Source organism: Glycine soja, chromosome 14, assembly GCF_004193775.1.
Source record: "Glycine soja cultivar W05 chromosome 14, ASM419377v2, whole genome shotgun sequence".
NCBI lineage: Eukaryota > Viridiplantae > Streptophyta > Magnoliopsida > Fabales > Fabaceae > Glycine > Glycine soja.
Window position 1 is genome coordinate 19,509,872 of NC_041015.1, and position 26,023 is coordinate 19,535,894.

The 26,023-nt window shown below is 37.8% G+C and overlaps 1 protein-coding gene and 1 pseudogene across 1 annotated transcript; both read right to left on the minus strand.

The window, feature by feature from the left end:
* Positions 1-19,244: 19,244 nt before the first annotated feature.
* On the minus strand, positions 19,245-20,177 carry LOC114383901 (annotated as a pseudogene).
* A 901-nt stretch (positions 20,178-21,078) lies between these two features.
* Positions 21,079-21,822, minus strand: LOC114383902. Its single transcript, XM_028343610.1, has one exon. It carries the CDS (start codon positions 21,820-21,822, stop codon positions 21,079-21,081), a length of 744 nt encoding a protein of 247 aa, XP_028199411.1.
* Between the last annotated feature and the right edge of the window lie 4,201 nt (positions 21,823-26,023).

The window sequence follows — 26,023 nt, forward strand, 5'->3', positions numbered from 1 at the left end:
AGGTGCAACGAAAGATAAGGGAGAAAAGGTGAGAGGAGGCGTCATCCACCAGGGAATAAGCCATGGAAGGAGGAGCTTCACCACCCAGAGAGTGTCTTGGATAAGAATCTTAGAGAGGAAGCTTCAATGGAGGAAAATAATGAGAGAAAGAGGGGCACAAAATTGAAGGAGAAAAAGAGGGAGAGAAGTTGAACTTTGAAGTGTGTCTCACAAGACTCTCATTCATCAAAGTTATGACAAGTGTTACATATACTTCTATTTATAACCTAGGTCACTAACTAAATGAAAGCTTCCATGAAAAACTAGAGCTTAGCTACACACATCCCTCTAATTGTAAGCTCATCTCCTTGAAAAGCTTCCTTGAGAAACTTCCTTAAGAAGCTTTCTTGAGAAGCTAGAGCTTAGCTACACACACTCCTCTAATAGCTAAGCTCACCCCATGCCAAAATACATGAAAATAGAAAAAACCCCTACTACAAAGACTACTCAAAATGTTCTAAAATACAAGGCTAAAACCCTATGCTACTAGAATGACCAAAATACAAGGCCCAAAATAAGAAAAACCTATTCTAATATTTACAAAGACTAGTGGATCCAACCTTGGCTCATGGGCTAAGAAATGTACCCTGAGGTTCATAAGAACCCTAGGGACTTCTTCAACAGCTCTAGCCCAATCCTCTTGGAGCCTCTTGCTAATGGCTCTGGTGACTGGTCCTTTCCTAGTGAGGATTGCATCAGTTCTTTCTTAAGAGGCAGTGATACTGAAATGCAACAACTAATGAAGTGTCTTGAACATGATCAACACATTCATTGGCATGGATTAAAGGATGGAGATGTTGTACATGATATCTTCTAGTGTTATCCTGATGCAATGAAGTTATGCAATGCCTATAATTTGGTATTTTTGATAGATAGTACCTACAAAACAAATAGGTACATGCTCCTGTTACTTGACTTTGTTGGTGTGACACCAACAGGGATAACATTCTCTACTGGTTTTACCTATTTGGATGGAGAATGTCTAAATAATGATGTGACATCCTGGAAATTTCTACCCGGAATTTTTGTAAACGGTGCATTTTGGATGGTTATATATATATATATATATATATATATATGAGTATTATTCAGTGTATGTATATATGTATATACTCCTGGTAGAAGTAAGTATATTGGGGAAAAGATACGCGGATTAGACTAATTAACGAAGAGAAATCCATAACTGGATGGTAATAGGTTAATTCTCCATTAATTAGTCTAAAAATCATCGTTTTGCGTGTAACTTAAAATTTAACAAAACCAACCTTTGAACCGCACTCGGGGTTTTATCCTGAGCGTTTTGATATATATATTGCCTACTTTCGAAAACTGGCCTCGACAGGCGCAGAGAAACGCGAGGGACTGGAACCAGAGGAACGACATGCAAACCGAGGCAAGATTTTGGCATTTCAAAAGGTCAAATTTTTCTCTTCATGTGGCTGAGCATGAGTCACATCAAGAGAAAAAGTGGGCCCTTTTGCTCCACTCAAATGGAGACATGTGACATAGCTTAAAATAAAATAATAAAAAAGAGAAAAGCCTTTTTAAACCAAAAAGCAACACTCTCTCTCCTCACTCAGCCCCAAAATTTCAGAAAGCTCTTTCCACTCTCTCTCTCACGTTGCCATTCTCTTCTTCTTCCTCCACCATTGAAGCTCCAACAAAGCTCCAACCTTTGGTAGCCATTTCTGCTCCAAATCGCGAAAGGAAGGCATTTTCGGAGTCGTGAAGCGCATCTCTACGTGTGGGACTTCGAAATTTCAGGTTTGGGTAGACTTCTTCTCACCTAAATCTTCATGGGTATGGGGTTTTGGGAGATATGATGGGTAGTTTTACTAGGTTTATGCATTGTGGTAGTCATTTGTGAAGGAATTTGTTGAAAGCATGTTGAACTAGCCATGTTTGGTGTGAGTCAAGCTTACCCATTCTGTTTTAGGGTTTTTATGATGATGCTTGTGATGTTTGTGTGCTGAAATTGCTTATGGAAAACTGCTAGAGATGAAGGGTAGAGTTAACCTAGGGTTAGAAAGTGAGAATGTGGTGTTATGAGTGGAAAAAGAGTGAGGCTTTGAGAGTTGGAAGGCTAAATCTGGATTCAGTGGTAATTGGGGGTTAAAGTGAGTTAATCCTAGTTTGAAATGTCATTTAGGACTTAAGAGAAAGCTTAGGCTGTGCAAATGAGGAATATGAGTGACCAAAGTGAAAACAAGAGCCATTTCTAGGGTAAAATTGGGTGTTGAGGAGTCAAATTTTGATTCGGTGGAATTTTAGGCGTAAAATCAGTTTGAGCAAGTTTAGATTAATGTTATAGACTTGTGTGAGGTGAGAGTTTGCTCCAAATTTACCCCATTCTCATTTTCACTTCTCAAACCTTGAAAATCCACTAAATTGAGGGGTTTTAGATGTCTAGATTTTGAGTTGCTTTGGTCTGAAGCTTGTCCTTGGTTTAGACATGATTGATACATGATTTGGGACTTGTAGGATTCAATTTGGGCAAAATTGGATGAGGGAAAGTGTGATTTCGAAAATCTGCACTTTATGCAGAATTTTGCTGTCAAATAGGTGCAGCAGAATTTTGGCTTTGTGTAGAAAATGTTGTGTATTTGCTGGTTGTGGAAAGAGTAGTACAGATTGGGTTCTGGACGTTTTCTAGCAGATCCCAACGGTCATAATGTAGATTTATGTGCTAGAGAATTCCAGTAAAATTTTCGAGTCGATCCAACAGTTAACGAATTGGAACAAAGAGAATATTACTGGGGTATTTGAGTGTGAAAAGCTGTGATGTTGGTTTGTGTTTTGGGCAGAGTTTTCTGCCTCTGCCCTGTTTTCTTGGCTGTGTTAGTTCATGATGCTTGGATGTTGAATTACTTGGATGTTGTGGAATCTTGGGAGGATTGATGGGGACCCGGCGTTGAGAGGAACGAGGATAAGGGCTACGTGGGAGTACGTGAGCTCAGTTGAGGTGGGCAACAAGGGATGGTGGTTTATACGTGATTTGTGGATGTGGAGAATTGTTTTGCACCATCGCCCGACCTCCACCTAGTACCATATGTGGTTGGTACCCCATAATCCTACAAGCTTGAAATGAGGAAGTGTGGAAGGGTGAGACTTCCTACTTTTATTCGTTGACCACAGAGTGGTACCTGGAGATATGTCGCGGGGGTCAGGAGACCTTGGGGACGTCAGGTGGGGTGCTATTGCCCAAAACCAAGCTTGACCAATCCCGACCCAACCCGGCCATAGTCAGTCAGTGAGAACCTGTGATGTACCTAAACAGGCGAGCTCCTGGCAGTCAACCGATAAAAGAACAAAGACCACAAAGCAGGGAGGCTTGTGTGGTGGCTGGCCAGCTATGAATCTTGAGTGATATCTGTGATATGGCCTCTGGTAATCGATTACCAAGGGTGGGTAATCGATTACAAGGCTTAAAAGTGAAGCCAGGAAGCTAAGATGGCCTCTGGTAATCGATTACCAGGGGAGCGTAATCGATTACCGGGCTTAAAAATGAGATCAAGAAGTTAAGAGGGCTTCTGGTAATCGATTACCAAGGGATGTAATCGATTACCAGGCTTAGAAATGAAGGCAGCATGTTGTGGAGGCCTCTGGTAATCGATTACCAGGCTGTGTAATCGATTATACAGAGGAACATGCCACTGGTAATCGATTACCAGTTATGTGTAATCGATTACACAGTGCATTTTTGCAGGTTTCATGTCCTGAGGCTGTGTGATTCGAGTTTAGCCTCTGGTAATCGATTACCAAGGTTGTGTAATCGATTACCAGAGATGAAAAGCCTTGAGATACCCCTTTTACTTACATGTAGTGGTTATGAGACGCATTGTGTTGCTCCATAGTTAGATATCACGTGAAAGAGTCTACCCCTTTCTTTTATTTCTTGTAGATCGTGATGGCGGCGCAACTAATCCATGACCGAGTGGAGATGGAGTGCCTAGAGGGAGCTTGGGAGACCCTCGAAGGCAATGCGAGGTGCCGATTTCGGGGCACGATTCGATTCACGGCTACTTCATTGGTGCATCCAGATAAACCCGCACACACGCTTCAGCGCATTGTGGAGTGGATACTACCCACGCCTACACCATACCGTCTAGTGGAGCCAGTCCAAGTGATCGAGGTGACGTCATCCGAGGAAGACCGTGAGGAGGATTCTAAGGAGCTACCTCCTGAGCCTGCTGTGGATGCTCTTGACTTTCTAGAGGGTGATGAGGACCCATTCCCTGAGGTGGATTCTCCCGAGGGCGTCATGTCGGTATCTAAGGCAGACTCTACGGAGGATAGTGGTCCTGGAGAGATGGCGATCAGTGGAGGCTCTTCATCATAGTAGACAACTCATTGGACTAGTTTTATATACTTTTGAGGGTGGGTGTATCTAGGACTGACTGTTAGGTTTACTCTTTTGTTTTTGTATGGGTAGACCTATTGTATAGGAATTTGATGATTGTATACATGTGGCTGAAGCCACTACAGTGGATACCTTTACTCTGGATGACACTATGTATTTTGCAAAACTCCCATATTTTGGACAGCTTTAAATGATGAATGTACTTATGTTTAATCTTGTTATTTGAAAAGAAAGCATTAGCAAACTTTATTTTCAAAAGAGTTTATCGACCGTATTGTATTTTATTATTTTCATGTGACGACCTAAAGTAATGGCTGGCATACCTTTCCTTTTGAAAAAGCAAAATATTTAGAGGTTATGAGTGATCAAAAATAAATGACTCCGAATAGAGTTGTGAACTGGCCATTCAGGACTCTATAGTGATGATTTTCCTTCTGGACTTAATTATTGTGAAAAGAGAAAGAAATGAAAAAGAAAAAGGAAGAAAAAAAAATAATTTTACCATGGTTTTTGTTATTTAAATCATTACTATTAAACCAGCCATTATTTTGGGGACGCCACAAATGAGGTCTGGGCTCTAGAACGGTTTCAAGGTATTTTTCTAAGATGTGATGCCCTCCCTGAATTAATTTTACTGATAGAGACCTAGCATTGATGAATGCAGTGAAAATTGTATTCCTTGAGTGTACCAACTTATTGTGTAGGTTTCACATCGACAAGAATGTTTAGGCAAAATGTAAATCCCTAATTAGTAAAAAAAAAATGCATGGGATTATGTGATGAGTGGCTACGGGAGTTTGGTTAATTGTCCTTCCGAACATCAGTTCAATGATTGCCTTAAGAAGTTTGAAATTGCTTGTTCATCATGACCAATGTTTGTTGACTATGTCAACCAAACATGGATAATTCCCCACAAAGAAAAATTTGTTTAAGCCTGAATGAATAAGGTGATGCACTTAGGAAACACAACAACAAACAAGTATGAAAGTTTTCATTTTTTATTAGGGTTTAGGAATTAATGCATAAAAATACTTGTATTTGTTTATTATTTTTTGTGTATTTCATATGCAGGGTTGAATCTACTCATTGGGCTTTAAAAAGACTATTACAAAATAGTTTTGGAGACCTATGTAGTGTTTAGGAAGTCATGAACAACATGATCGCATTGCAACACACTGAAATTAAGGCATCCTTTGAGACAAGTACACATGTGGTTGGGCATGTTTTTAAAGTTACCTTATACAAGAGGCTACTTGGCATGGTATCAAGGTAATCTTTAAATCAGATTGCTGCTGAGTTTGAGCGTGTACATTATGCTAGCAAAAATCCTTCTCGTTGTGGATGTGTGATGAGAACTATTCACGGTCTTCCATGTGCATGCGAGCTATCCAAATATGTTGTTGGTACCATAACACTTGAGACAATCCATATGTTTTGGCGGATGCTAAGATTTTCAGACCAAGGGTTATTTGAGCCCCAAGTGAGATAACCGAAGAGAGGGAAACCATATCCTAGCTAATTGAAGAGTTTGTTGTTTGTGGCAAAGTTACTCTAAAGAGAAAACTCTGATCTAAACTCTATGTGTCTTCCTCCAGAAAAGGTCAACACCAAAGGTGCTTAGAAGAAACCGATGACTAAACATCAAAGATCAACAAAGCATAATTTGTCTTACATGGAGTATGTTAATGCTTTACATTTTGTGCAAAATAGTAATTCTTCAGTTAAACGTAGTGAATCATCATTTGACCAGGCAATTCCAAGAAGGACTATGCCGATGTTGGATCAATTTCATCTGTGCATGCACGATTCCATTGAAAACATTGTCGATGTCAAAACTGACGATAATTGTGGATATCCTGCAATTGTTGCCTTATTAGGTATGAGTGAAGATTAATAGTCATTGGTGCACAACCATTTGCTTAAAGAACTTGCCAAATGGTCTGATGAGTATATCAACCTCCTTGGTGGCATAGATAGATTTGAGGAATTAAAAAGGTTCCTACTTGTTGATGGATTATCCATGGTATGTAATTTTTTTTTTATTTTTTTATTTAAAATTTAGTTTAAATAAATATAATCCGTATAACTGGTTCATGCATGTTACTATGGATAAGTGGATGAATATAACCAACATAAGATATGTCATTGTATCAAGGTATAATATTATCCTTGTATCTCTGTTTCTGCAACAAAACATGACGTTTTTTCCTCTTAGAAGTCAACCACAACAAGATTCTTCTGTGCATCACATAATATTTATTGGTCCCATGTATGACAATCATTTTGTTTAGATAGATTCATCATAATCCTATTTTTGAATTTATGAAATTAATTGTGTTATAATAACTTTAAATTATTTGTGCATGTGTAACAGGTTTATTTAAGAGATCGTTTTTCCTTATCACCTCTAGGTTTGTTATGGTCTAGGAATTGTCATCCTTAGGCAAAGAAGTGGCCAACTCTATATATTAGTGGAATGTGTTAGTACACAAATTTGATGATGTTGAAAACAAACTATGTTGATTTAAGTGAAGAGTGAACATTTAGGTACCTATGTCATTGTCAAGTACTACAATAATATATAGTTGTTTCATTGGAAGTTCACATAATTATGTATTATACCTTACGTTTAAACGGTTTAGGGTTACCATAATACGCATGGTTTAGTGTTACGCACATTGTTAGAGTTAATTGTGACGTGAAAACCAGGGTTTAGTAGAACATAAAAAAGTAGGGGTTTTGCCGACTAAGGTTTAGTGTTACGCTTTAGGGTTAATTCGGATCTTATTAAAAAAAAATTAACGTGTGGAAAATAAGCTTTATGGTTTAATTCATGTGTGTTGATATAAGTGGTTCAATAGTAATATAAAAAACATTTCAAATAGAATTGGTAAAACAAAAATATTGTCTAATAAAATAAAATAATAAACATTGTGTGTACACATTTGCTAAAAAATTCTAAATGTCTTCATGCATCCTTCATGCGCTGCCTTCGTCGTGATTACACATATACATTGTGATCCACAGTCACACCTTTAGTGATCCTTAGGCAGTCTTGTATGACATCGTATGTTTTTGTGCCTTCAGTCGCTATCCTTAGGTCGAGCAACCGCTCTAGCCTTTCAGTTGTTGCTTGGAAAGCCTCCTATGACATTGACAACAACGAATAAGGTTTAACCATATTACATGTTTAAATAAAATGAAATTAAGAGTAATGAATATATATGTTACCATTGCATGTCTAGGCTGCTCCGCATGAAAAGGTGCATGCGCAGGTGCTTCCTCCATAGCTACTGCCGTCATCTGGTATTGAGGCATATCTGGTTCTATATATGTGTCATCTTTCACGACAGGTGGATGTCTGAATGGATCCTTGGGCTGGGTCGACCTCATGAAGGGATGTGAAATCATGTAAAACTAGTCCATGTAGTCAGTTACACATTGTCTAGGCACAAGACAAATCAGGACCACCGATGCAAGGTACTCTGAGAAGTGCATCCATCTATCGTCAATATCTTCTAAGCATAATCTTGTACCCGAAAAGTGTGGAGGAATCGTTTGAACATACCCAAATTGCTGCACAACCCTCTCTGGTCGGTGTATGACAACAACGGGACCCCGTCGGATATGTCCAGAAAAATAAAAAATGAGCTTGAACTCTCTAATTGCACGGTAGTCACCGTAAGGCATCTAGCAAACATCATCAAACATCAGTCGATCTAGACGCTTCTGATATGTTGACACTGGTAGTACCTTTGCAGAGGTCCAGTGGTAGGCATATGATTTCCTTTTATGATAGTCTTCAATAGTAATAGCCTCAACAACAGATGGAAAATGTTCATAAATCAAACACTGCACATATTTTCAAAACAAAAAAAATCAAATTAATACAAAAAAAATCAAAAAAATAAATCAAATTCATTTACAATTACCTGTAATATTGTGATATATCCAGCAAGTTGTCTATCCTTGCTCTTAGACGCATCATTAAAATTATCGTACATATACACTAGAGCAGCAGCTCCCCATGCATAGCTTCCAGTCTAGGTGAGGTCTCAAAAGGCATCCAAGAACACCACATGCATATGTGTTGCACTCTTGTTAGCAAAAAGAGTGAAACCTAGCAAATGCAGCAAATAAGCTCAAGCTTCTATAGCCCAATGTGCGGCATCATATTTGCTTTGATAAATGTCGTACATATGCCCTATGACACTGTACTGTCTCAGCTCTGGCTTCATTTGCACTGACTTCAAGTAATTCCACTAACATCAACACCGCTTCATTGACATGAAGAGTCTCAAAGCTATGGAAGGCACCTGTGATGGGCAGATGAAGAAAAGAGACCATATCATCGAGGGTAATGGTGTCCTCTCCTACTAGAAGATGGAAACTGCTAGTTTCCTTATGCCATCTCTCCGCAAAAGCTGATATAAGTCCTCGATCAACAGTGTCCAATGAACATGCGATTAGAGGACTTAAACCTGTGGTAGCAACTAACCCTTCAATCTCAACAGCATGCCTCCCAAATTTCTGAACCTTCCTTCCATGGGAGGATAACTTCAATTCAGGATGTTCCTAAATTTTTTTAAATAATTTTAACAATTTTAACAATAATAGCAAATGCTTATTGAAATATAATTCATTTAAAACTATAAATACCTCTCCATTCCAAACAATGAATGCAACATGATCAGCATAGGTAGTCAGAATTGATGTGTCACGCAACCTGCTTGGAAAAGCCTACACATCAACAACTGCTTCTTGAGGCTATTGGAAGACCTCTTCAACTGCGTCATCCATGTGATGAACATCCTTAGTAATAGCGGCAACTTCCCATTGCCTACGTGCGGATGTTGTGGGCCTTTGCCGTTGGGGAGCTTTATCTAAATCATGACTATGTTCTCTCCCAAGGGCTCCTCCTATAATTCTGCCTAAAGCACAACCCAAATCTCTCGTTCTAACCATAATCTGCAAATTTGAGCATACATACAAATTTATGTCAAAATTCAAACAATACTTCAATCAATTGCTATACAATCATTCATAAATAAAAAAGTTATTATATATATATTTTTTCAAAATTTATTTTCATTAATTTTATGTAGTGAAAATAACTTCTTTATTAAAAAGCAACTTAAAAAACACTATAATTAATTAATTACATAAAAAATAATATATAGTAATTATAAATATATTTATAATTAAAAATAAAACAATAACTTTTTCCAAACATAAATGAAAATAATCTATTTTTTATTAAAATATATTAACTATTTAAAATCAAGATTCTAAATAATATATTTATAATTAAAAAATACAATAACTATTTAAAAAAATAATTCAAATAATATATTTTAATTGAAAAAACAATAAATATTTGAAAACATAATTTAGAATAATCTATTTTTGATTAAAAAAGCTACTATTTAAAAAAAAAAATATTTATAATTAATGAAGAACAACTATTTCAAAAAAAATCATAATAATATATTTATAATTAAAATAAAAAATAGCTATTTAAAAACAAAAACAAAATTAATATATTTACAATTAAAAAACAACTATTTAAAAACATAATTCAAAATAATCTATTTTTATTTTAAAAAAAATAAAAAACAACTATTTAAAAAATAAAATTAATATATTTACAATTAAAAAATTACTATATATAAACATAATTCAAAGTAATATATTTTTATTTAAAAAATAAACAATAACTATTTACAAACAAAAAACAAAATAATATATTTATATTTAATAAAAAATAACTATTTAAAAAATCAAAATAATATATTTATAAATAAAAAACATTTACTGTTAAAAAACATAAATAATTATTTTATTAACAATTAAAAAAATATGTGGATTATGTAATCCGTACGAATTGTACAGATTAGTTAATCTGTATAACTCATACAATTCGTATGTGTTATACAGATTCTAGACAACAACCATTAAAGAGAAGAAGAAAGCTTACCTCGATGGCGGAAATGGAAGCAGCAAATGGCGGTAATGTGACACAAAACAAAGAAGACGAACTGCAGTGGCGGTGTATGGACGAAATGAAGAGGGAGGGAGGGAGGGTTTTTAATATTTAAGTGAAAGGTATTTTTGCCACTTCAATTAAATTGTTGGGTGCACATGCAATATTGTTGGGTGCACCTAGCAACACCCATTGATGGCCAAATGAGCCGAATGGTGATGTGCTGACTAGACAATTACTTCCCACGCCCCTCTGTCCCCCCACCCCCCCCCCCCCCCCGTCCCTCTCCCCCCATGTTTTGCTACTACACTCCATAATTTTTTATATCCCAAAACTAACCTTCCTTGTTTTAAAATCATATTTACATAAAAAGTTAAAAACTCAAGCATCCCAAACAAGTCATCTAGAATCTAAATTTTTCTAAATATGCAAAGTTAAATTGATTTTATCACAACTTTGTCAATGACCACAATATCTTCATCTAGAACATAAAATTTCCAAATTGAGATTGAAATGTTATCAGTATCCAAGCAAATTATATTTACAAAAAAAACTAAAAAATCAAGCACCCCAACCAAGTCCAGAATATAAACAATTGCAAAAGAAACAACTTTAAATTTCCCTTGCTGGACATATCCAAACTTGCTTCAGCAAATTTAATTTCAATACCAGCAAGGCATCTCACCAACAACACTACTATTTTTGCCCCTGCAACAACATTAGCAAAATTTTCAAATAATGAAATAGAGCATTTTTCAAATAATGAATCAATGCAAAAGTGTGTGCTTTTTTAATAGAACCGTTGATCTAGAAGATATTTAACATAATTCTAGAACATGTGTTCCAAATTACTCAATCCAAAATTATGTTAAATGTCTTCTGGATCAACAATTTCAAAATTATGTTAGTAGTTTGAATTATAGTTACGGAATGACTATTCCAAAAAAATCTTAACAATTCTAAAATGGTTAATCCGGTAAGGAAAAAAAAAGAAAAAATGGTGAATTCTTTTTTCGACAAACATCTTACTTGAATCTGTGGGGAAGTGTTGTGTTGATGGCAGTGGCGATCTATGCACCCCATTTTTTGTAAAATAAATAAAAAGAGTTTATTTAAAAATTAATAGAGTTTTTTGAAATTAAATAAATGAGTAAAAAGGGTTTTTGTTAATTAAAATAAGGGTTTCATATTATTAGAAAATAAATATAGTAAAATGATGTTTTAGAAAATAAAAAGGATGTTTTAATTGGTTATTTATTTAATGGAAGAGTAAAATAGAGTTCCTTTTATAAAATAATATAATAAAGAAAAATAGAGTAAATAATAGACTCAGAGTACCCTAGATATAAATAGAGATATATTAGATCAAGTTTTACATTTACGATATGTTTCTACGCTTTCTCTTCCTCCCAAATTCTTTCTCCCTTCTTTCTCTCCTAAACTCTCTCTTTTTTTCTGCATATATCCAAACCTGTCCCAATAAAACTACAATTTCGGACTTGTTACCCGTTGGATCGTCCTGAAATATGAAACCTCCTTCAAAAATAATTTTTGCACACTACCACCGTTGAGATTGAATAAATAATGTTTGTAGAAAGAGAAATGCCCTTTGCATACAGACAATGAAATTGAGGCTACAATCCTTTCTCCTACTCTCTAATGCTTGAAAAATCCTAACAAAGCAACCAACAGAAAAACTTTAGGAATGTTAGGGAACCACTAGAGACGCCACTATCACTATCGAACTACACATGTGATTCCGCTTAGAGGTAAGGGATGAGTTTATCACAATTGGGATTAGAATAAACATGTGTAAGGATCCTTAGAGGATCAAATTGGTCTTTATTTAGGGATGTTTACAGTATTGTAATTCTGCCTTTACAATTATAATTACCAAATTGTTATGTTTGATGGACTAATTAATGCCCTAATGCAAATTGGTTGATAAAATTTAGTGCTCTTAGTGTTTTCGTGTTCTTGAACTAAGTGTGAGATTGAGAATCTAGTAGGTCTAGTACCCATAGAAAACTGTAACCACAGAGATCTTTGGTATAGAATTGTTGAACGTATAGAGTAGTTGGGAAAGTTGTGAGGAGTAGTTAGGTGGTTTAGTGTGAAACATTAAGAAGGGTGTAAAGTCGTTAGTAGGGCATTGTTTGCTAAGCATAGAGAGATTAAAGAGTGAGTATTCCTATGTAAGGTAGGTAACCTAAAGGATTAGTGATTCTAGTCATATGATTAGTGAGATTGATCTTAGTTCCCTTTACCACTTGATTCGGGAAAAGTCTGAAGATGCTTTGAGGACTACCTTAGGACTCGTTGTGGTCTCTATGTGTACTTGATCATGTCTTGACATAATCAATGCCCTATGTGTTTATGGGATGCATGGACAGTATCTCCCATCCTGAGTTAGATGTGGTGGTGAGCCTTGTGTTACATGCCGTAGTGTGTTTCGAGTTAGGTTGAAGTATGTGGAGTATCCTAAGGATGTTGTAAACTCTTGGGGATCACCTTTAGTGCTAGGCATCTTAGTACGCATTTTAGTTAGATGATGATAGCCTTTAGAGTATGCTACGTCTAGATGAGAGGTAGCTATAAATCCTTTTTAAGTATAAATCGTTCTATGATTAGAGGAAACCTAAGATTAAGATTAGACGCTCCTAAGTAGTAGTTGAATCGGGAAGTTATTTTGAGAGTTCCTTGAGTTAACCTTAACCCTTGCTAAAGATGACTCGAGTGAGTTGAAGCTTTTGTGAGGTCCTTACAGGGAGTAAATTTGAGTTTTATAGAGAATTCAATCACCATAACCAGTAAAGTGCTACCGTAGCCAAGTAGGTCCTTGTTAGAGTAGTAAAATATTCGAAGTAAGTTTTAAGTTTAGTGGAGTGCTTGTAAGAGGCCAAGTAGCGACCTATGTTCTTCCATGACTAAAGACTCATTGAAGGATTTATCCTACGCATGATCTAAAGTTGGTAGCCATGGTGTGCGCCTTCACATTTTTGGAGGCATTACCGTTAGTTTTGAGATAATGTGAGAACCTTAGAAGTTGGAATCTGAGGTAGAAGAGATGAGTAGAATTCTTAAGAATCTTGTTGTAAGTCTAACTTCATCTGTTAGAGCTAGCTTAGTAGTTGATAATTGAGTAGGAAAATCCTTAATGCAATCAATTTCTTAGTTAGGGAGTTAGATATCATGAATATCAATTGAACCCTTAACATGAAGTGTGAAGTTACCGTAATGGTGCAAGTATATGTGTGTTGAAATTACCTTTAAGTGTTAGTGAGTTCAGGGAAATGAGGAGTTTATCTATTTTGCTTAGCCAGCTAGAACCTGTGGTTATGTATCAGATGTGAATCATAGAATGAAACCATTAGAATCCCTTGCACCTAAGTGGGGGCTATGAGCTGAGTATACCGAAGTGAGGAAGGTCAGGTTGAAGGGAGAAACATAGATCTGAGGATAGGTGAATCATGTGTTCTTGAAAGTCACTTGTGGACTAGGATTGGAAAAAACGTTAGAATCTCAAAAGCTTATATTTCTTTTCTTGAATCGTTTCATGTTCGAACAGAAAGTCGGTCATGTGGCCTGTCGTGTTACCTTATATTAGTTCATTCAGATCCTCATCAATGTCTTCTATGATATTACCCAACTCTAAATAGTATGTCCTTCACATTCTATTATCGTTGAGATGTCACCCTCGTTTTAGAACTTGACTTACCAAATACTATCTTTGAGGAAGCGAGAATCTTCGGGCTTAATAGCTAAGTGCAAAGGAGTCGGATAATCGAAGAGCGCTTCAAGTAGGTACATAGCCTGGTATCAGGAACTAGATGTGTAATCTCTTTCTTCTCGTTCTTTCGGCGACGTTTCGGGGAAAAAACTTCCTTTAAGGGGGGTGGAGTTGTAAAACCCTGTTTTTCATAAAATAAATAAAAAGAGTTTTATTTAAAAATTAATAGAGCTTTTAGAAATTAAATAAAAGAGATAAAAAGGATTTTTGTTAATTAAAATAAGGATTTCATAGTATTAGAAAATAAATAGAGTAAAATGATGTTTTAGAAAATAAATGGATGTTTTAATTGGTTATTTATTTAATGAAAGAGTAAAATAGAGTTTCTTTTTATAAAATAATAAAATAAAGAAAAATAGAGTAAATAATAGACTCAGAGTACCCTAGCTATAAATAAAGAGATATTAGATCAGTTTTTGCATTTACGATATGTTTTCACACTCTCTCTTCCTATCAAATTCGTTCTCCCTTCTTCGTCTCCCAAAATCCTTTTTTTTTTCACTTACACCCAAACTTGTCCCTATAAAACTACGATCTTAGACTCGTTAACTGTTGGATCATCTTGAAATCCGTACACCACCTTGGGAACTCATCTATAGAGAGAGAAATGCCCCACACACAGAGACAGTGAAATTGAGGCTTCAATCCTTTATCCTTTTCTTTAATGCTTGGAAACCCTTGCAGAGCCACCAGAGAAAAAACTTGAGGAATCTTAGGGAACCGCTAGAGACACTGCTTTTGTTGTCAAACTACACATGTGAGCCCACTGAGAGGTAAGGGATGAGTTTATCACAATTGGGTTTAGAATGAACATGTATAAGGATCCTTAGAGAATCAAATTGGGGTTTATTTTGGGATGTTTATTATATTGTAATTTTGACTTTACGATTATAATTATGAGATTGTTATGTTTGATGGGCCAATTAATGTTCTAATACTAATTGGTTGATAACATTAAGTGCTCTTTGTGTTTTGTGCTCTTGACCTATGATTTTGAGTTTTATATGATTATGTGAAATTGTTTGAGGGGTTTAATCATATGAACATAATATATTAGTATTGTTATTGTGTGACATGTATATGATGCATGAGGCATGATAACATGATGTCTTAGGATTATGAAAGTATGATGAATTGTGTAAGTGACAAGTTGAGTATATGTTAAATTGTGAGGTCACACGTATATTGAGATGTTATGAGCTATAAACTGTACAATTACACAATTGTAAGACACTTTGAGAGCGATGAGTTAATGTGCGACGAGTATTTTGATGAGATCCATTGTGGTAACCAAACGAGTTTAATCACTTTGAGGCGTGACAAGTTAAAATTATTTTGAGAACAATTGACACTACTATAAAACCTGTTTATTACGACTCGCTAACAACATCGGTTAGTATACCACTGTCTTTGAAAATAATGGGATGGCATTCTTGTAAATAAAGTGTAAATTTAAGGACGGTCATTAAAAAGACCGTCTTAGTGCTTCTCCTACAAAGACGGTTTTACCCCACCGTCTTTGAATGGTTATATTTTTATCATTTTTTTTCTCTCTTTTATCTTATCGTTGGAAGCTGCAGAGACTTTTTATTTTTGTGACCCTTCATTTCTTTCCTTATTCTCGCTTCTCTCTTCGCATTCAATCTCATAGAGTGTTCCAAAATCAAATCAAAATTGGTTTCATGCACCACTCTCTCATTCTCTCTCCTTCGCCCTTGATCCCTTCCTTTTCCCCTCAAATTCCACGCCTCCTTCTCCTTCAAGTCCCCAACCTCAACCTTCCGCGCCTTCTCCGATGCCGAGGAGGATGAAGAAGACAATGAAGAAGACCAAGACCAAGACCAAGACAACGTTTCTGCCGACGAATACGACGATGTTTTGGGTGAGGCTTCCGACGAGGCCGACGTGTTCGCTCGGCACGATGGATTCAATTGGCAGAGAGTCGACAAGCTATGCAACGAAGTCAGGGAGTTCGGCGCCGATCTCATCGACGTCGACGAGCTCACCTCCGTCTACGACTTCCGCAACAACATGTTTCAGGTTCATTCACCGTTTGTTTTTGTTTCTCTTAGTTTTTGAGAAATTCAAAACTTGTGTGTTGAGGTTTTGATTTGTTTTTGTTGAGTTTCAGCAGCAGGCGATACTGGCTTTTCTGAGAGGCTTCTCGATGGTGGTTTCCGCTTCGACGAGTAGTGGGAAGACGCTGATTGCAGAGGCTGCGGCGGTGGCCACGGTGACTAGGGGACGAAGAATATTCTACACGACATCGTTCAAGGCGCTGTCCAATCAGAAATTTGGCGAGTTCCGGTGTGCAATTATTAGAATCTGAATTGCCTTTGTTTTAGCTTTTTGTGATTTTTGTTTTGTGTGTGTTTGAGTTTGAGTCAGTGAGTGTGAGGGAGAGTTGCTATTATAATGTTATTTGGAAGTTAATTTTTTTGCTGGTTTTTGTTGTGGATTTTCAGCGAGACTTTTGGCGACAGTAATGTTGGCCTTCTCACGGGCGATTCTGCAGTGAACAAGGATGCTCAGGTTTTGATTATGACCACGGAGATATTGCACAAAATGTTGTATTAGAGATAATTTTCTCTTCACCTAGTTTTTTATATAAAAAATACATGTTTTTCTCTTCTCTTTAGAAATAAAACTACTTAATGACTTATGAAATTTTAATATGATAGAGTGGTGGAGGACTGGCTGATTAATTTTGGTAACCAATTACTCACATTGTTCAAAGAAGCCACGCTGCAAAGGAGGAACAGCCATGTCTTTGTTGCTTATACTTCTGCTGTTGCTACCACTCTACTCTTTCCTATCAATTTTTTTAGTAGAAGGTATTGGCCATTTTAATTTATTGCAAATTAATCACAAACAAATTAACATATAAATAATATGACTGAGCTTTTACCCTAGCTTGAATGATTTCTTTCCATGTCCCTTTGCAGATCAAGAGTGGTTCCTCCACTTAGTTTCTCCATAGCATCCAAAATCATTCTCATTGGGATGATTGGGTAATGGCATTTTACTTTAAACCACACTTCTCACTCAAGACCTTCTTGTACAAGATTTCTAGTCATGAGTGTTGCTTTTAATTAATTGTGGTCCAAGGAATCTTATCAGTTTTACAACGTGTTTGATTTTTAATTTCAGAAAGTGTTATTAGTTTTCAAAATGTAACTAAACAAGGATTTCTCTGGTGGTGGTGGAGGTAGTGCAAGGCATAGAGGAGAGAGTGGAATTAAGGAAAAAGATGAGAAAACATCTCTCAACTATTTCTGTTTTTTGGTTTTTAAAATACTGGTTTTAGAAATAATTTTTGAAACTTGATGGATTTTGGATGAGAAATTGATTGTTGATCAGTATTCAGTAGCACTTCTGAAACTGTGTTTCTTGTTTTGCATTTTGATGGCCATGAGTTTCCTGCAGAACCTCATGTCAGATAATGTATTATGTTGGAGTTAGCTACAGTTCTACAACACTTGCTTCATCAATCGCCAATCTGGAACCTGCTTTCACCTTCATTCTTGCCATCATTTTCAGGTTCACTCCCCTTAATTGGTTAATTATATTAAACAAATCTTAACTATTTCTTGTTTTAGTTTTTTCCTGCATGAGTATTTATATTATGGCAAGATATCTAACAATTATTTTAATTAAACCATATATTACATTAACAAAAATTTCTAGCTAAATTGGTTGAAGCTAAGAGGATGTGTGAGTGTTTTAAATTATCTCCTAGTAGAATGTTCGATTGTTTCACTACTAAAAAAAAGCCTTTCTACATCGGTCAATTAACATCGGTTATTGCAAAAACCGATGTTAACGAAAGTGCGGTGACATTTTTGTAAATAAATGGAGTTACTTAACATCAGTTTTATAAAAAACGATGTTAACTACTTAATGTTAACATCAGTTATTTAAATAACCGATGTTAACATGAGGTTAAGATGAATATGTTAACATCGGTTTTGTAAAAACCGATGTTAACTTCATAGTGTTAACATCGGTTTTGACAAAACCGATGTTAAGGAGTTGAACTGAACATCGATTTTTTGAGAAACCGATGTTACCTTGTTGAAGTTAACATCGGTTTTTAGAAAACCGATGTTAACAGATTCATCCTAACATCGGTTATCCTTAAAAAACCGATGTTGATGTTGTTATGTTAATAAGTTAAAACGTCTTGAAATTTCACAACCCGCGCTTTCGAAAACCCTTCTACACTCTCGATTCTCTTTCTCCTCCCACCTGAAATCTGCCAGAAACCGCTCGGTCGACACCCACATTGCCCCACATTCATTTCGATACTATCAAAAACCGCTGGCTAGAACCCACAGAACCTCCTATCGAAGAAAAGTCGAAGAAAACCCTACACTGCTGTTGGAACTGTGTGGGTCGAAAAAACCCTACACTGCTCTTGGAATAGTCGAGGGTGCTCAAAGCTCAAAGCTTTCTACGCTTCCAGTTAACAAGGTATGAGCTCTACCTTAGTTTGTTGCTCTTCTTAGTAAGTTCTTAATCAGTGCGGTGACATTGTTCGAAGGTTCTTATCAAATTATTGGGTCATTTTGTCCACTTGGCTAACCATATAAAAGTATCAATAAGAATGGTAATGTGGGGTTTCATTTTGTTGTGGCAGTTGATTGTGCTTTTTTGGTTTTCAAGCTTGACGAGAGTTACACACCGAGCAAAGTTTCCATCCGTGACGATGATGGTTTTCACAACTTGAAGGTAAATTTTTATTTTATTGGTTTGGGTTTGATTGGGATGATTATGCTTAATTATTTTGTGTTGACTTTGGGAACATTTTTAGGAGATTAAGACCGTGGAACTCGTGAAGGCAACTGGGTGGGTTTATCTATCCTTGTCTGGAGCTGATCCTAGGTAAGTACACTGTTCTTTTTGTATCCAGTTTTTGTTGGTTTAAGTTTGTATCCAGTTTTTGTTGTTTGGAGGCCTGGATTTTTGTTTTCAACAAAATTTTGTGTGCATGTTTTGGTAGATTTCTAGCATAGAGTAAAAATTAAAAGAATGGTATGTAAGGAATTAAACAACAAAAACAAATATTGATCTTAGAAGAGTTTGCTGGCGAATTCATGTATCTCCCTCCCTTCAATACGACATGAAGCAGATTTTGTGGCAAGTTCTCTCAGCTGTGACACACTTCTTCCCAATTGCAAAGCCATCTTCATTTCAATTAGCTCTCCATTTTCTCTTTTGTCTAAGTCTTTCTCTTCAATTGCGGCTTCAATTGTCTCCTCCAACAGCTGAAAAAATCCACCACAGGTTCTGTACATTTCAAACACCATGCCAACTTGCCCTCCATGCTCAAAAGCATTAACCACCGTGGCCAATGCCCCAGCAAGGGCAAGAACTAATCCATCTCCTGAAAACACAGACCCTAGTGCAGCAATTCCTGTGAGCAAAGGTGCTGAAACAACAAAACCCTTGTTTATCTTCAGTGCAATATTCCCTAACCTCTCATAGTCTTCCATGTCTTTTCTCTTGAACACTTTAATAACCTCCCTCATTTCCTCTTCCAACTCCACATTCCATCCATTATTATTGTTGTTCTTAATATCCATTATCTTGTCTTTGTCATTGCTCGATAATCTACTTTTTGGCCACCATCTAGCTGCTTCAAACTTTGCTGGAAACTTTTCGAGCATTGCACCACCCAACAAGGGGAGTGGATAAGCCTTGTCTAGAGCCAAAACCTTCTCTATTGCATCCCTCACATCTCCTTCACTTGGATTTCCAATGGCGATTTCTGTTTGGATCTGTGTCTGAAGCTGCTTAAATAGTCTTGCAGCGTTTCATTGTTCCTCAATAAGTTGTGAGGGTTGGATTTTGTTGGTAGCAAGTAGCATCCCCGTGGCTGCAGAAAAAAAAAGTGCTGATGATAGTTTAAGAGCCAAAACTGGTGCACCATCATAACTACCTGCAACACCAACCATGGTTGAAGCCGCGAGTGTTAGCATGTTGATGGAGTTTAGTAGGAGCATTTCTCACCCCTGCCCATCTTCCAACAGAATTGTTTAGAGACAGCAGTCATACTATTGTCTTGATTAAGTGCCTTTAGGTCAGCCCACCAGGTTGAGAAATGCTGTTTGTGAGGCCCCTGATCCAATCGTCTCCACCCCTTATATTTAGAGATCAAAATCGTATTCCACAGCTGGTGTGGTTGGTGAAACATGAATCATTTCCACTTGATTAGTAGAGAATTATTTAAAATTCTCAAATCTTTGACCCCCAAGCCTCGTACATCTCTATAAGCACAACATTGTGTCCAAGATACCCATGCAATCTTCTTCTCTTCTAGTTTACCTCCCCACAAAAATTGTATTTGAATGGAAGATAACTTATTAATGACTGTTTTAGGGGCCTTGAAAAAAGATAAGTAAAACAAAGGTAGTGCTGTTAAGACAGCCTTAATAAGAGTGAGTCTGCCAGCCATGGATATGTTTCTCTTATTCCACCTATTAAGCCTATCTTCAAATTTCCTAATTACAGGATCCCACACCACCCTTCTTTTGGGATTGACAGCAATCGGAATTCCTAAATAACAGAAAGGAAATTGAAGCAAAGCACAGTTAAGATAGTTTGCAGCATGAAGACACCACTCAGATTGACTAACAACTCCAAATTTGCTCTTAGCAAAATTAATTCTCAATCCAGAAACCAGCTCAAAACTCCTGAGAATAACCTTCACAGTTTTGACATTTGCCATAGATGCTTCTCCGAAAAATATCATTTTTTCTAACGGCCAAAGATAATATTATATATATGATAAACATAGTACCAGAGGTACTACAGTAAGGTACAAGGGATAACATCCCCTAAAACACAAGAATGTAACCAACAAGCCACCAAAGAACAACATTGCCCAGCCCTACAAATCACACACTAGATAAAAGACAAAGACATATTTGAGGACCATTGGTGAAAAGGAACAGTGAAATCCTTTTCCCATCCCCTCAACCAAGACCAAGGGAGAAAGATTGCTTTGTCAACCAATTTAGAGATGTCAAAAGGTTGATTATTAAAAATCATGTCATTTCTAAGATTCCATATGGATCTTATAGCTGCTATCCACCATATCTTCCTCCTTCTGTTAGAATTCCTCGATCCAGCCAATGAGCAGTGCTGAAGAAAGTTGTCCATAGGCTTACTGTGCAGAACTCTATCTTCCTTCACCCATGAGTTGAATTCCCACCACAAAGGCATAACTTTATGACAAGTGAGAAATAGATGGGAAGCAGATTCGACTTGGCTTTGGCAAAAGGGGAAAAGGTCATTTTGAAGGAGAATCTGCCTCCTGATTAGGTTTTCCTTAGAAGGAATCCTATCCCAGAGTAATCTCCAAGCAAAGGATAAAGCTGTAAGGGGGATTTTGATTTCCCATAGCTGTCTTAAGCCACTATTTGGCTGATAGAATAGTTGATAAGATCTGATACAATTATAAGCAGAATTTGTAGAGAAGATCCCCGTTGGTTCAGCTCCCCACACCCAAGAATCCATCAAGGCTGCATTAGTACTTATTGCTGCAGTCTGGTCAATAAAAGCTAAAGCTCCCCCCAATTCATTATCAAAAAGATTTCTTCTCCAGGAGAATTTCCACTCCCAGCCAGTTTCTCCAAAAATCCCCATGCTTGCCACTGTTTGTAGTTTTTGAGATGATATTTGATATAATTCTGGGTATTTTTCTCTAAGAATAGTTCCATCTCCCACCCATGAGTCTTCCCAAAATAAAATTTGATCACCACTGCCCAGTTTCCAGAGAAATTGCTTATTGACAGCAACATACTACTGTGTTGAATAATTGATCTTAAATCAGACCACCAAGAGGAGAAATTCTGCTTAGGAGGACCCTCTTCCAAGCCTCTCCAACCCCTGTACTTTGAAGTGAGGATTCTGCTCCATAGATGATCTGGTTGCTGGACGAATTACAGCAGATCAGGGACCAGCTAGAGGAGTCCATCACAGAGAAAGTGACGAGGCAAGTCATGGCATCCTTCAGCCAACTTCAGTTGCAGATGCAATCTCAGGGACTTGCAGTGCCTCCTGAGCCTCTGGTTGGTCCCTCCGGTCCTCGAGTGAGCACAAAGGGGAGTTGTGTTGATCCCTCAGGAAATGATCCTGAGACGGGTGACTCTAACAGGTGCGGCTTGTACATAGAAGCAGATCCTGCCCGCCTGGTTGCTGTGGCGTCCCCAAAATAATGACTGGTTTAATAGTAATGATTTAATTAACAAAAACCATGGTATTTTTTTTTTCTTCTTTTTCTTTTTCATTTCTTTCTCTTTTCACTAAAACAAGTTTTCGAAGGAAAATCCTCACTACAGAGTCCTGAATGGCCAGTTCACAACTCTGTTCGGAGTCATTTCTTTCTCACTGCTCATAATCTCTAAACTATTTTGCTTTTTCAAAAGAAAGAACGTACCAGCCATTACTTTAGGTCGTCACGTGAAAATAAAAGAATAAAATACGGTCGATAAACTCTTTTACAAATAAAGTTACTAACGCTTTCTTTTCAAAGAACAAGATCGATCATAAATGCATTCATCATTTAAAGCTGTCAAAAATATGGGAGTTTTACAAAATATATAGTGTCATCCAGAGCAAAGGTGTCCATAGTGGTGGCTTCAGCCACATGTATACAATCATCAAATGCCTATACATCAGGTCTACCCATACAAAAACAAAAGAGTAAACCTAACAGTTAGTCCTAGATACACCCACCCTCAAAATATACAAAACAATCCAAAAAGTTGTCCACTAGGATGAAGAGCCCCCGCTGATCGCCATCTCCCTCGGGCCGCTATCCTCCGTAGAGTCTGCCTCAGATGCCGACATGACTTCCTCGGGAGAATCCACCTCGAGAAGTGGATCCTCATCACCCTCTAGAAAGTCAAGGGCATCCACAGCAGGCTCAGGAGGTAGCTCCTCCAGGTCCTCCTCAGGGTCTTCCTCGGATGACGTTACCTCGATCACTTGAACGGGCTCCACTAGACGATATGGTGTAGGCGTGGGTAGTATCCACTCCACAGTGCGCTGAAGCGTCCGTGCAGGTTCATCTGGATGCACCAAAGAAGTAGCCGTGAATCGAATGGTGCCCCGAAATCGGCACCTCGTGTTGCCTTCGAGGGTCTCCCAAGCTCCCCCTAGGCACTCCATCTCTACTCGATCACGGATTAGCTGCGCCGCCATCACGATCTACAAGAAAGAAGAGAAAGGGGTAGACTCTTTCACAAGAATCTAACTGTGCTGCACACGGTGCGTCTCATAAACACTACATGCAATAAAAAGGGTATTTTAAGGCTTTCCATCTCTGGTAATCGATTACACAACCTTGGTAATCGATTACCAGAGGCTAAACTTGAATTACACAGCCTCAGGACATGAAATATGCAATAATACACTGTGTAATCGATTACACATGCCTGGTAATCGATTACCAGTGACCCATTCCTCTGTGTAATCGATTACACAGGCTGGTAATCGATTACCAGAGGCTCCCTAAGTTTCCTGACTTCGTTTTCAAGCCTGGTAATCGATTACACCCCTTGGTAATCGATTACCAGAGACCATCTTAGCCTCCTGTCCTCAATTTTAAGCCTTGTAATCGATTACCCACCCTTGGTAATCGATTACCAGAGGCCACAATCCACATATTACACAAAATTCACAGCTGGCCAGCCACCACAAGCCTCCTTGCTTTGTGGTCTTTGTTTTCCTTTTATATGTTGACTGCCAGGAGCTCGCCTGCTTAGGTACATCACAGGTTCTCACTGACCGACTATGCCCGGGTTGGGTCGGGATTGGTCAAGCTTGGTTTTGGGCAATAGCACCCCACCTGACGTCCCCAAGGTCTCCTGACCCCCGCGACATATCTCCAGGTACCACTCTGTGGTCAACAATAAAAGCAGGAAGTTTCACCCTTCAACCCTTCCTCATCTCAAGCTTGTAGGATTATGGGGTACCCATCACATGTGGTACTAGGTGGCGGTCGGGCGATGGTGCACAACAAGTTTTCCACATCCACAATGCGCGCATAAACCCACCATCCCCTGTTGCCCACCTCCAACTGAGCTCACGTACTCCCACGTAGCCCATATCCTCGTTTCTCTCAACACCGGGTCCCCATCAATCCTCCCAAGCTTCCACAACATCCAAGCAAAACAACATTCAAACAACACAAGCTATCACAGCCAAGCAAAACAGAGCAGAGGCAGAAAACTCTGCTCAACACATCAACCAAAATCACAGCTTTTCTCACGTAAAGACCACAGTAACAATTCCTTCGATCCAATTCGTTAACCGTTGGATCGACTCCAAAATTTTACTGGAAGTCTATAGTGCATAAGCTTACATTTTGACCGTTGGGATCTACTAGCAAACATCCAGAACTCATTCTGCACTAGACTTTCCACAGCCAACCACACACAAGCATTTTCTCTGCACTTGTGCAAAATTCTGCTGCACAATTTCACAGCAAAAATTCTGCATAAGTGCAGATTTCGAAAATTACACTTCCTCTCATCCAATCTTGCCCAAATCAATTCCTACAAGTCCCAAATCATGTATCAATCATGCCTAAACCAAATTCAAGCTTTAAAGCACAGCAACACAGAATCTAGGTGTCCAACACCCCTCCATTCAATGGCTTTTCTAGGTTTGAAAGGTGAAATTTAGAATGAGGTAAATTTGAAGCAAACTCTCACCTCACACCAGTCCATAACATCCATTTAGACTTGTTCAAACTGGATTTACACCTAAAATCTCACCGAATCAAAATTTGACTCTTCAACACCCAAATTTGCCCTAGAAATGGCTCTTTGTTCACTTTGGTCATTTATTTTTCTCTCTAGCACAGTCCAAGCTTTCTCATAAGTCCTAAATGACATTTCAAACTAGGATTAACTCACTTTAACCTCCATTTACCACAGAATTCAGACTTAACCTTCCAACTCTCAAAGCCTCACTCTTTTTCCACTCATAACATCACATTCTCACTTTCCAACCCTAGGTTAACTCTACATTTCATCTCTAACAGTTTTCCATGAGCAGTTTTTCAGCATACAACATCACAAACATCATCACAAAACCCTAAAACAGAATGGGTATGTTTAACTCATCCAAACATGGCAATTTCAACAAGCTTTCAACAAATGCCTTCACAAATAATCATCACACAGCAGAAAACTAACAAAACCACCCATCATATCTCCCAAAACCCCATACCCACGAAATTTAAGACAGAAAGAAGTCCACCCAAACCTGAATTTTCGAAGTCCCACTCGTAGCCACGCACTTCACGACTCCGAAAATGCTCTCCTTTCGCGATTTGGAGCAGAAATGATGGCCAAAGGTTGAAGCTTTGCTTGGAGCTTCAATGGAGAATGGAGGAGAAGGAAAAAGCAACGTGAGGAAGAGGGAGAGAGAGAGCTGTTCTGAAATTGGGCTGAGTGAAGAGAGAGAGAGAGTTGCTTTTTTTTTGGGTTTTAATAAAAGGGTTTTCTCTTTTCTATTATTTTATTCAAGCTCTGCCACATGTCCCTATTTGATTGGAGCAAAAAGGGCCCACTTTCTCTTTTTGACTGTGACCCATACTCAGTCACAAAAGTGAGAAAAATCTGACCTTTGAAACGCTAAAAATCCTGCCTCGGTTTGCGTGCCATTTCTCTGATTCCAGTTTCTCGCGTTTCTCTGCGTCCGTCGGGGCCAGTTTTCGAAAGCAAGCAATATGTATATCAAAACGCTCAGAATAAAACCCCGAGCGTGGTTCAGAGGTTGGTTTCGTTAAATTCTAAGTCGCACGCAAAACGATGATTTTTAACTAATTAATTAT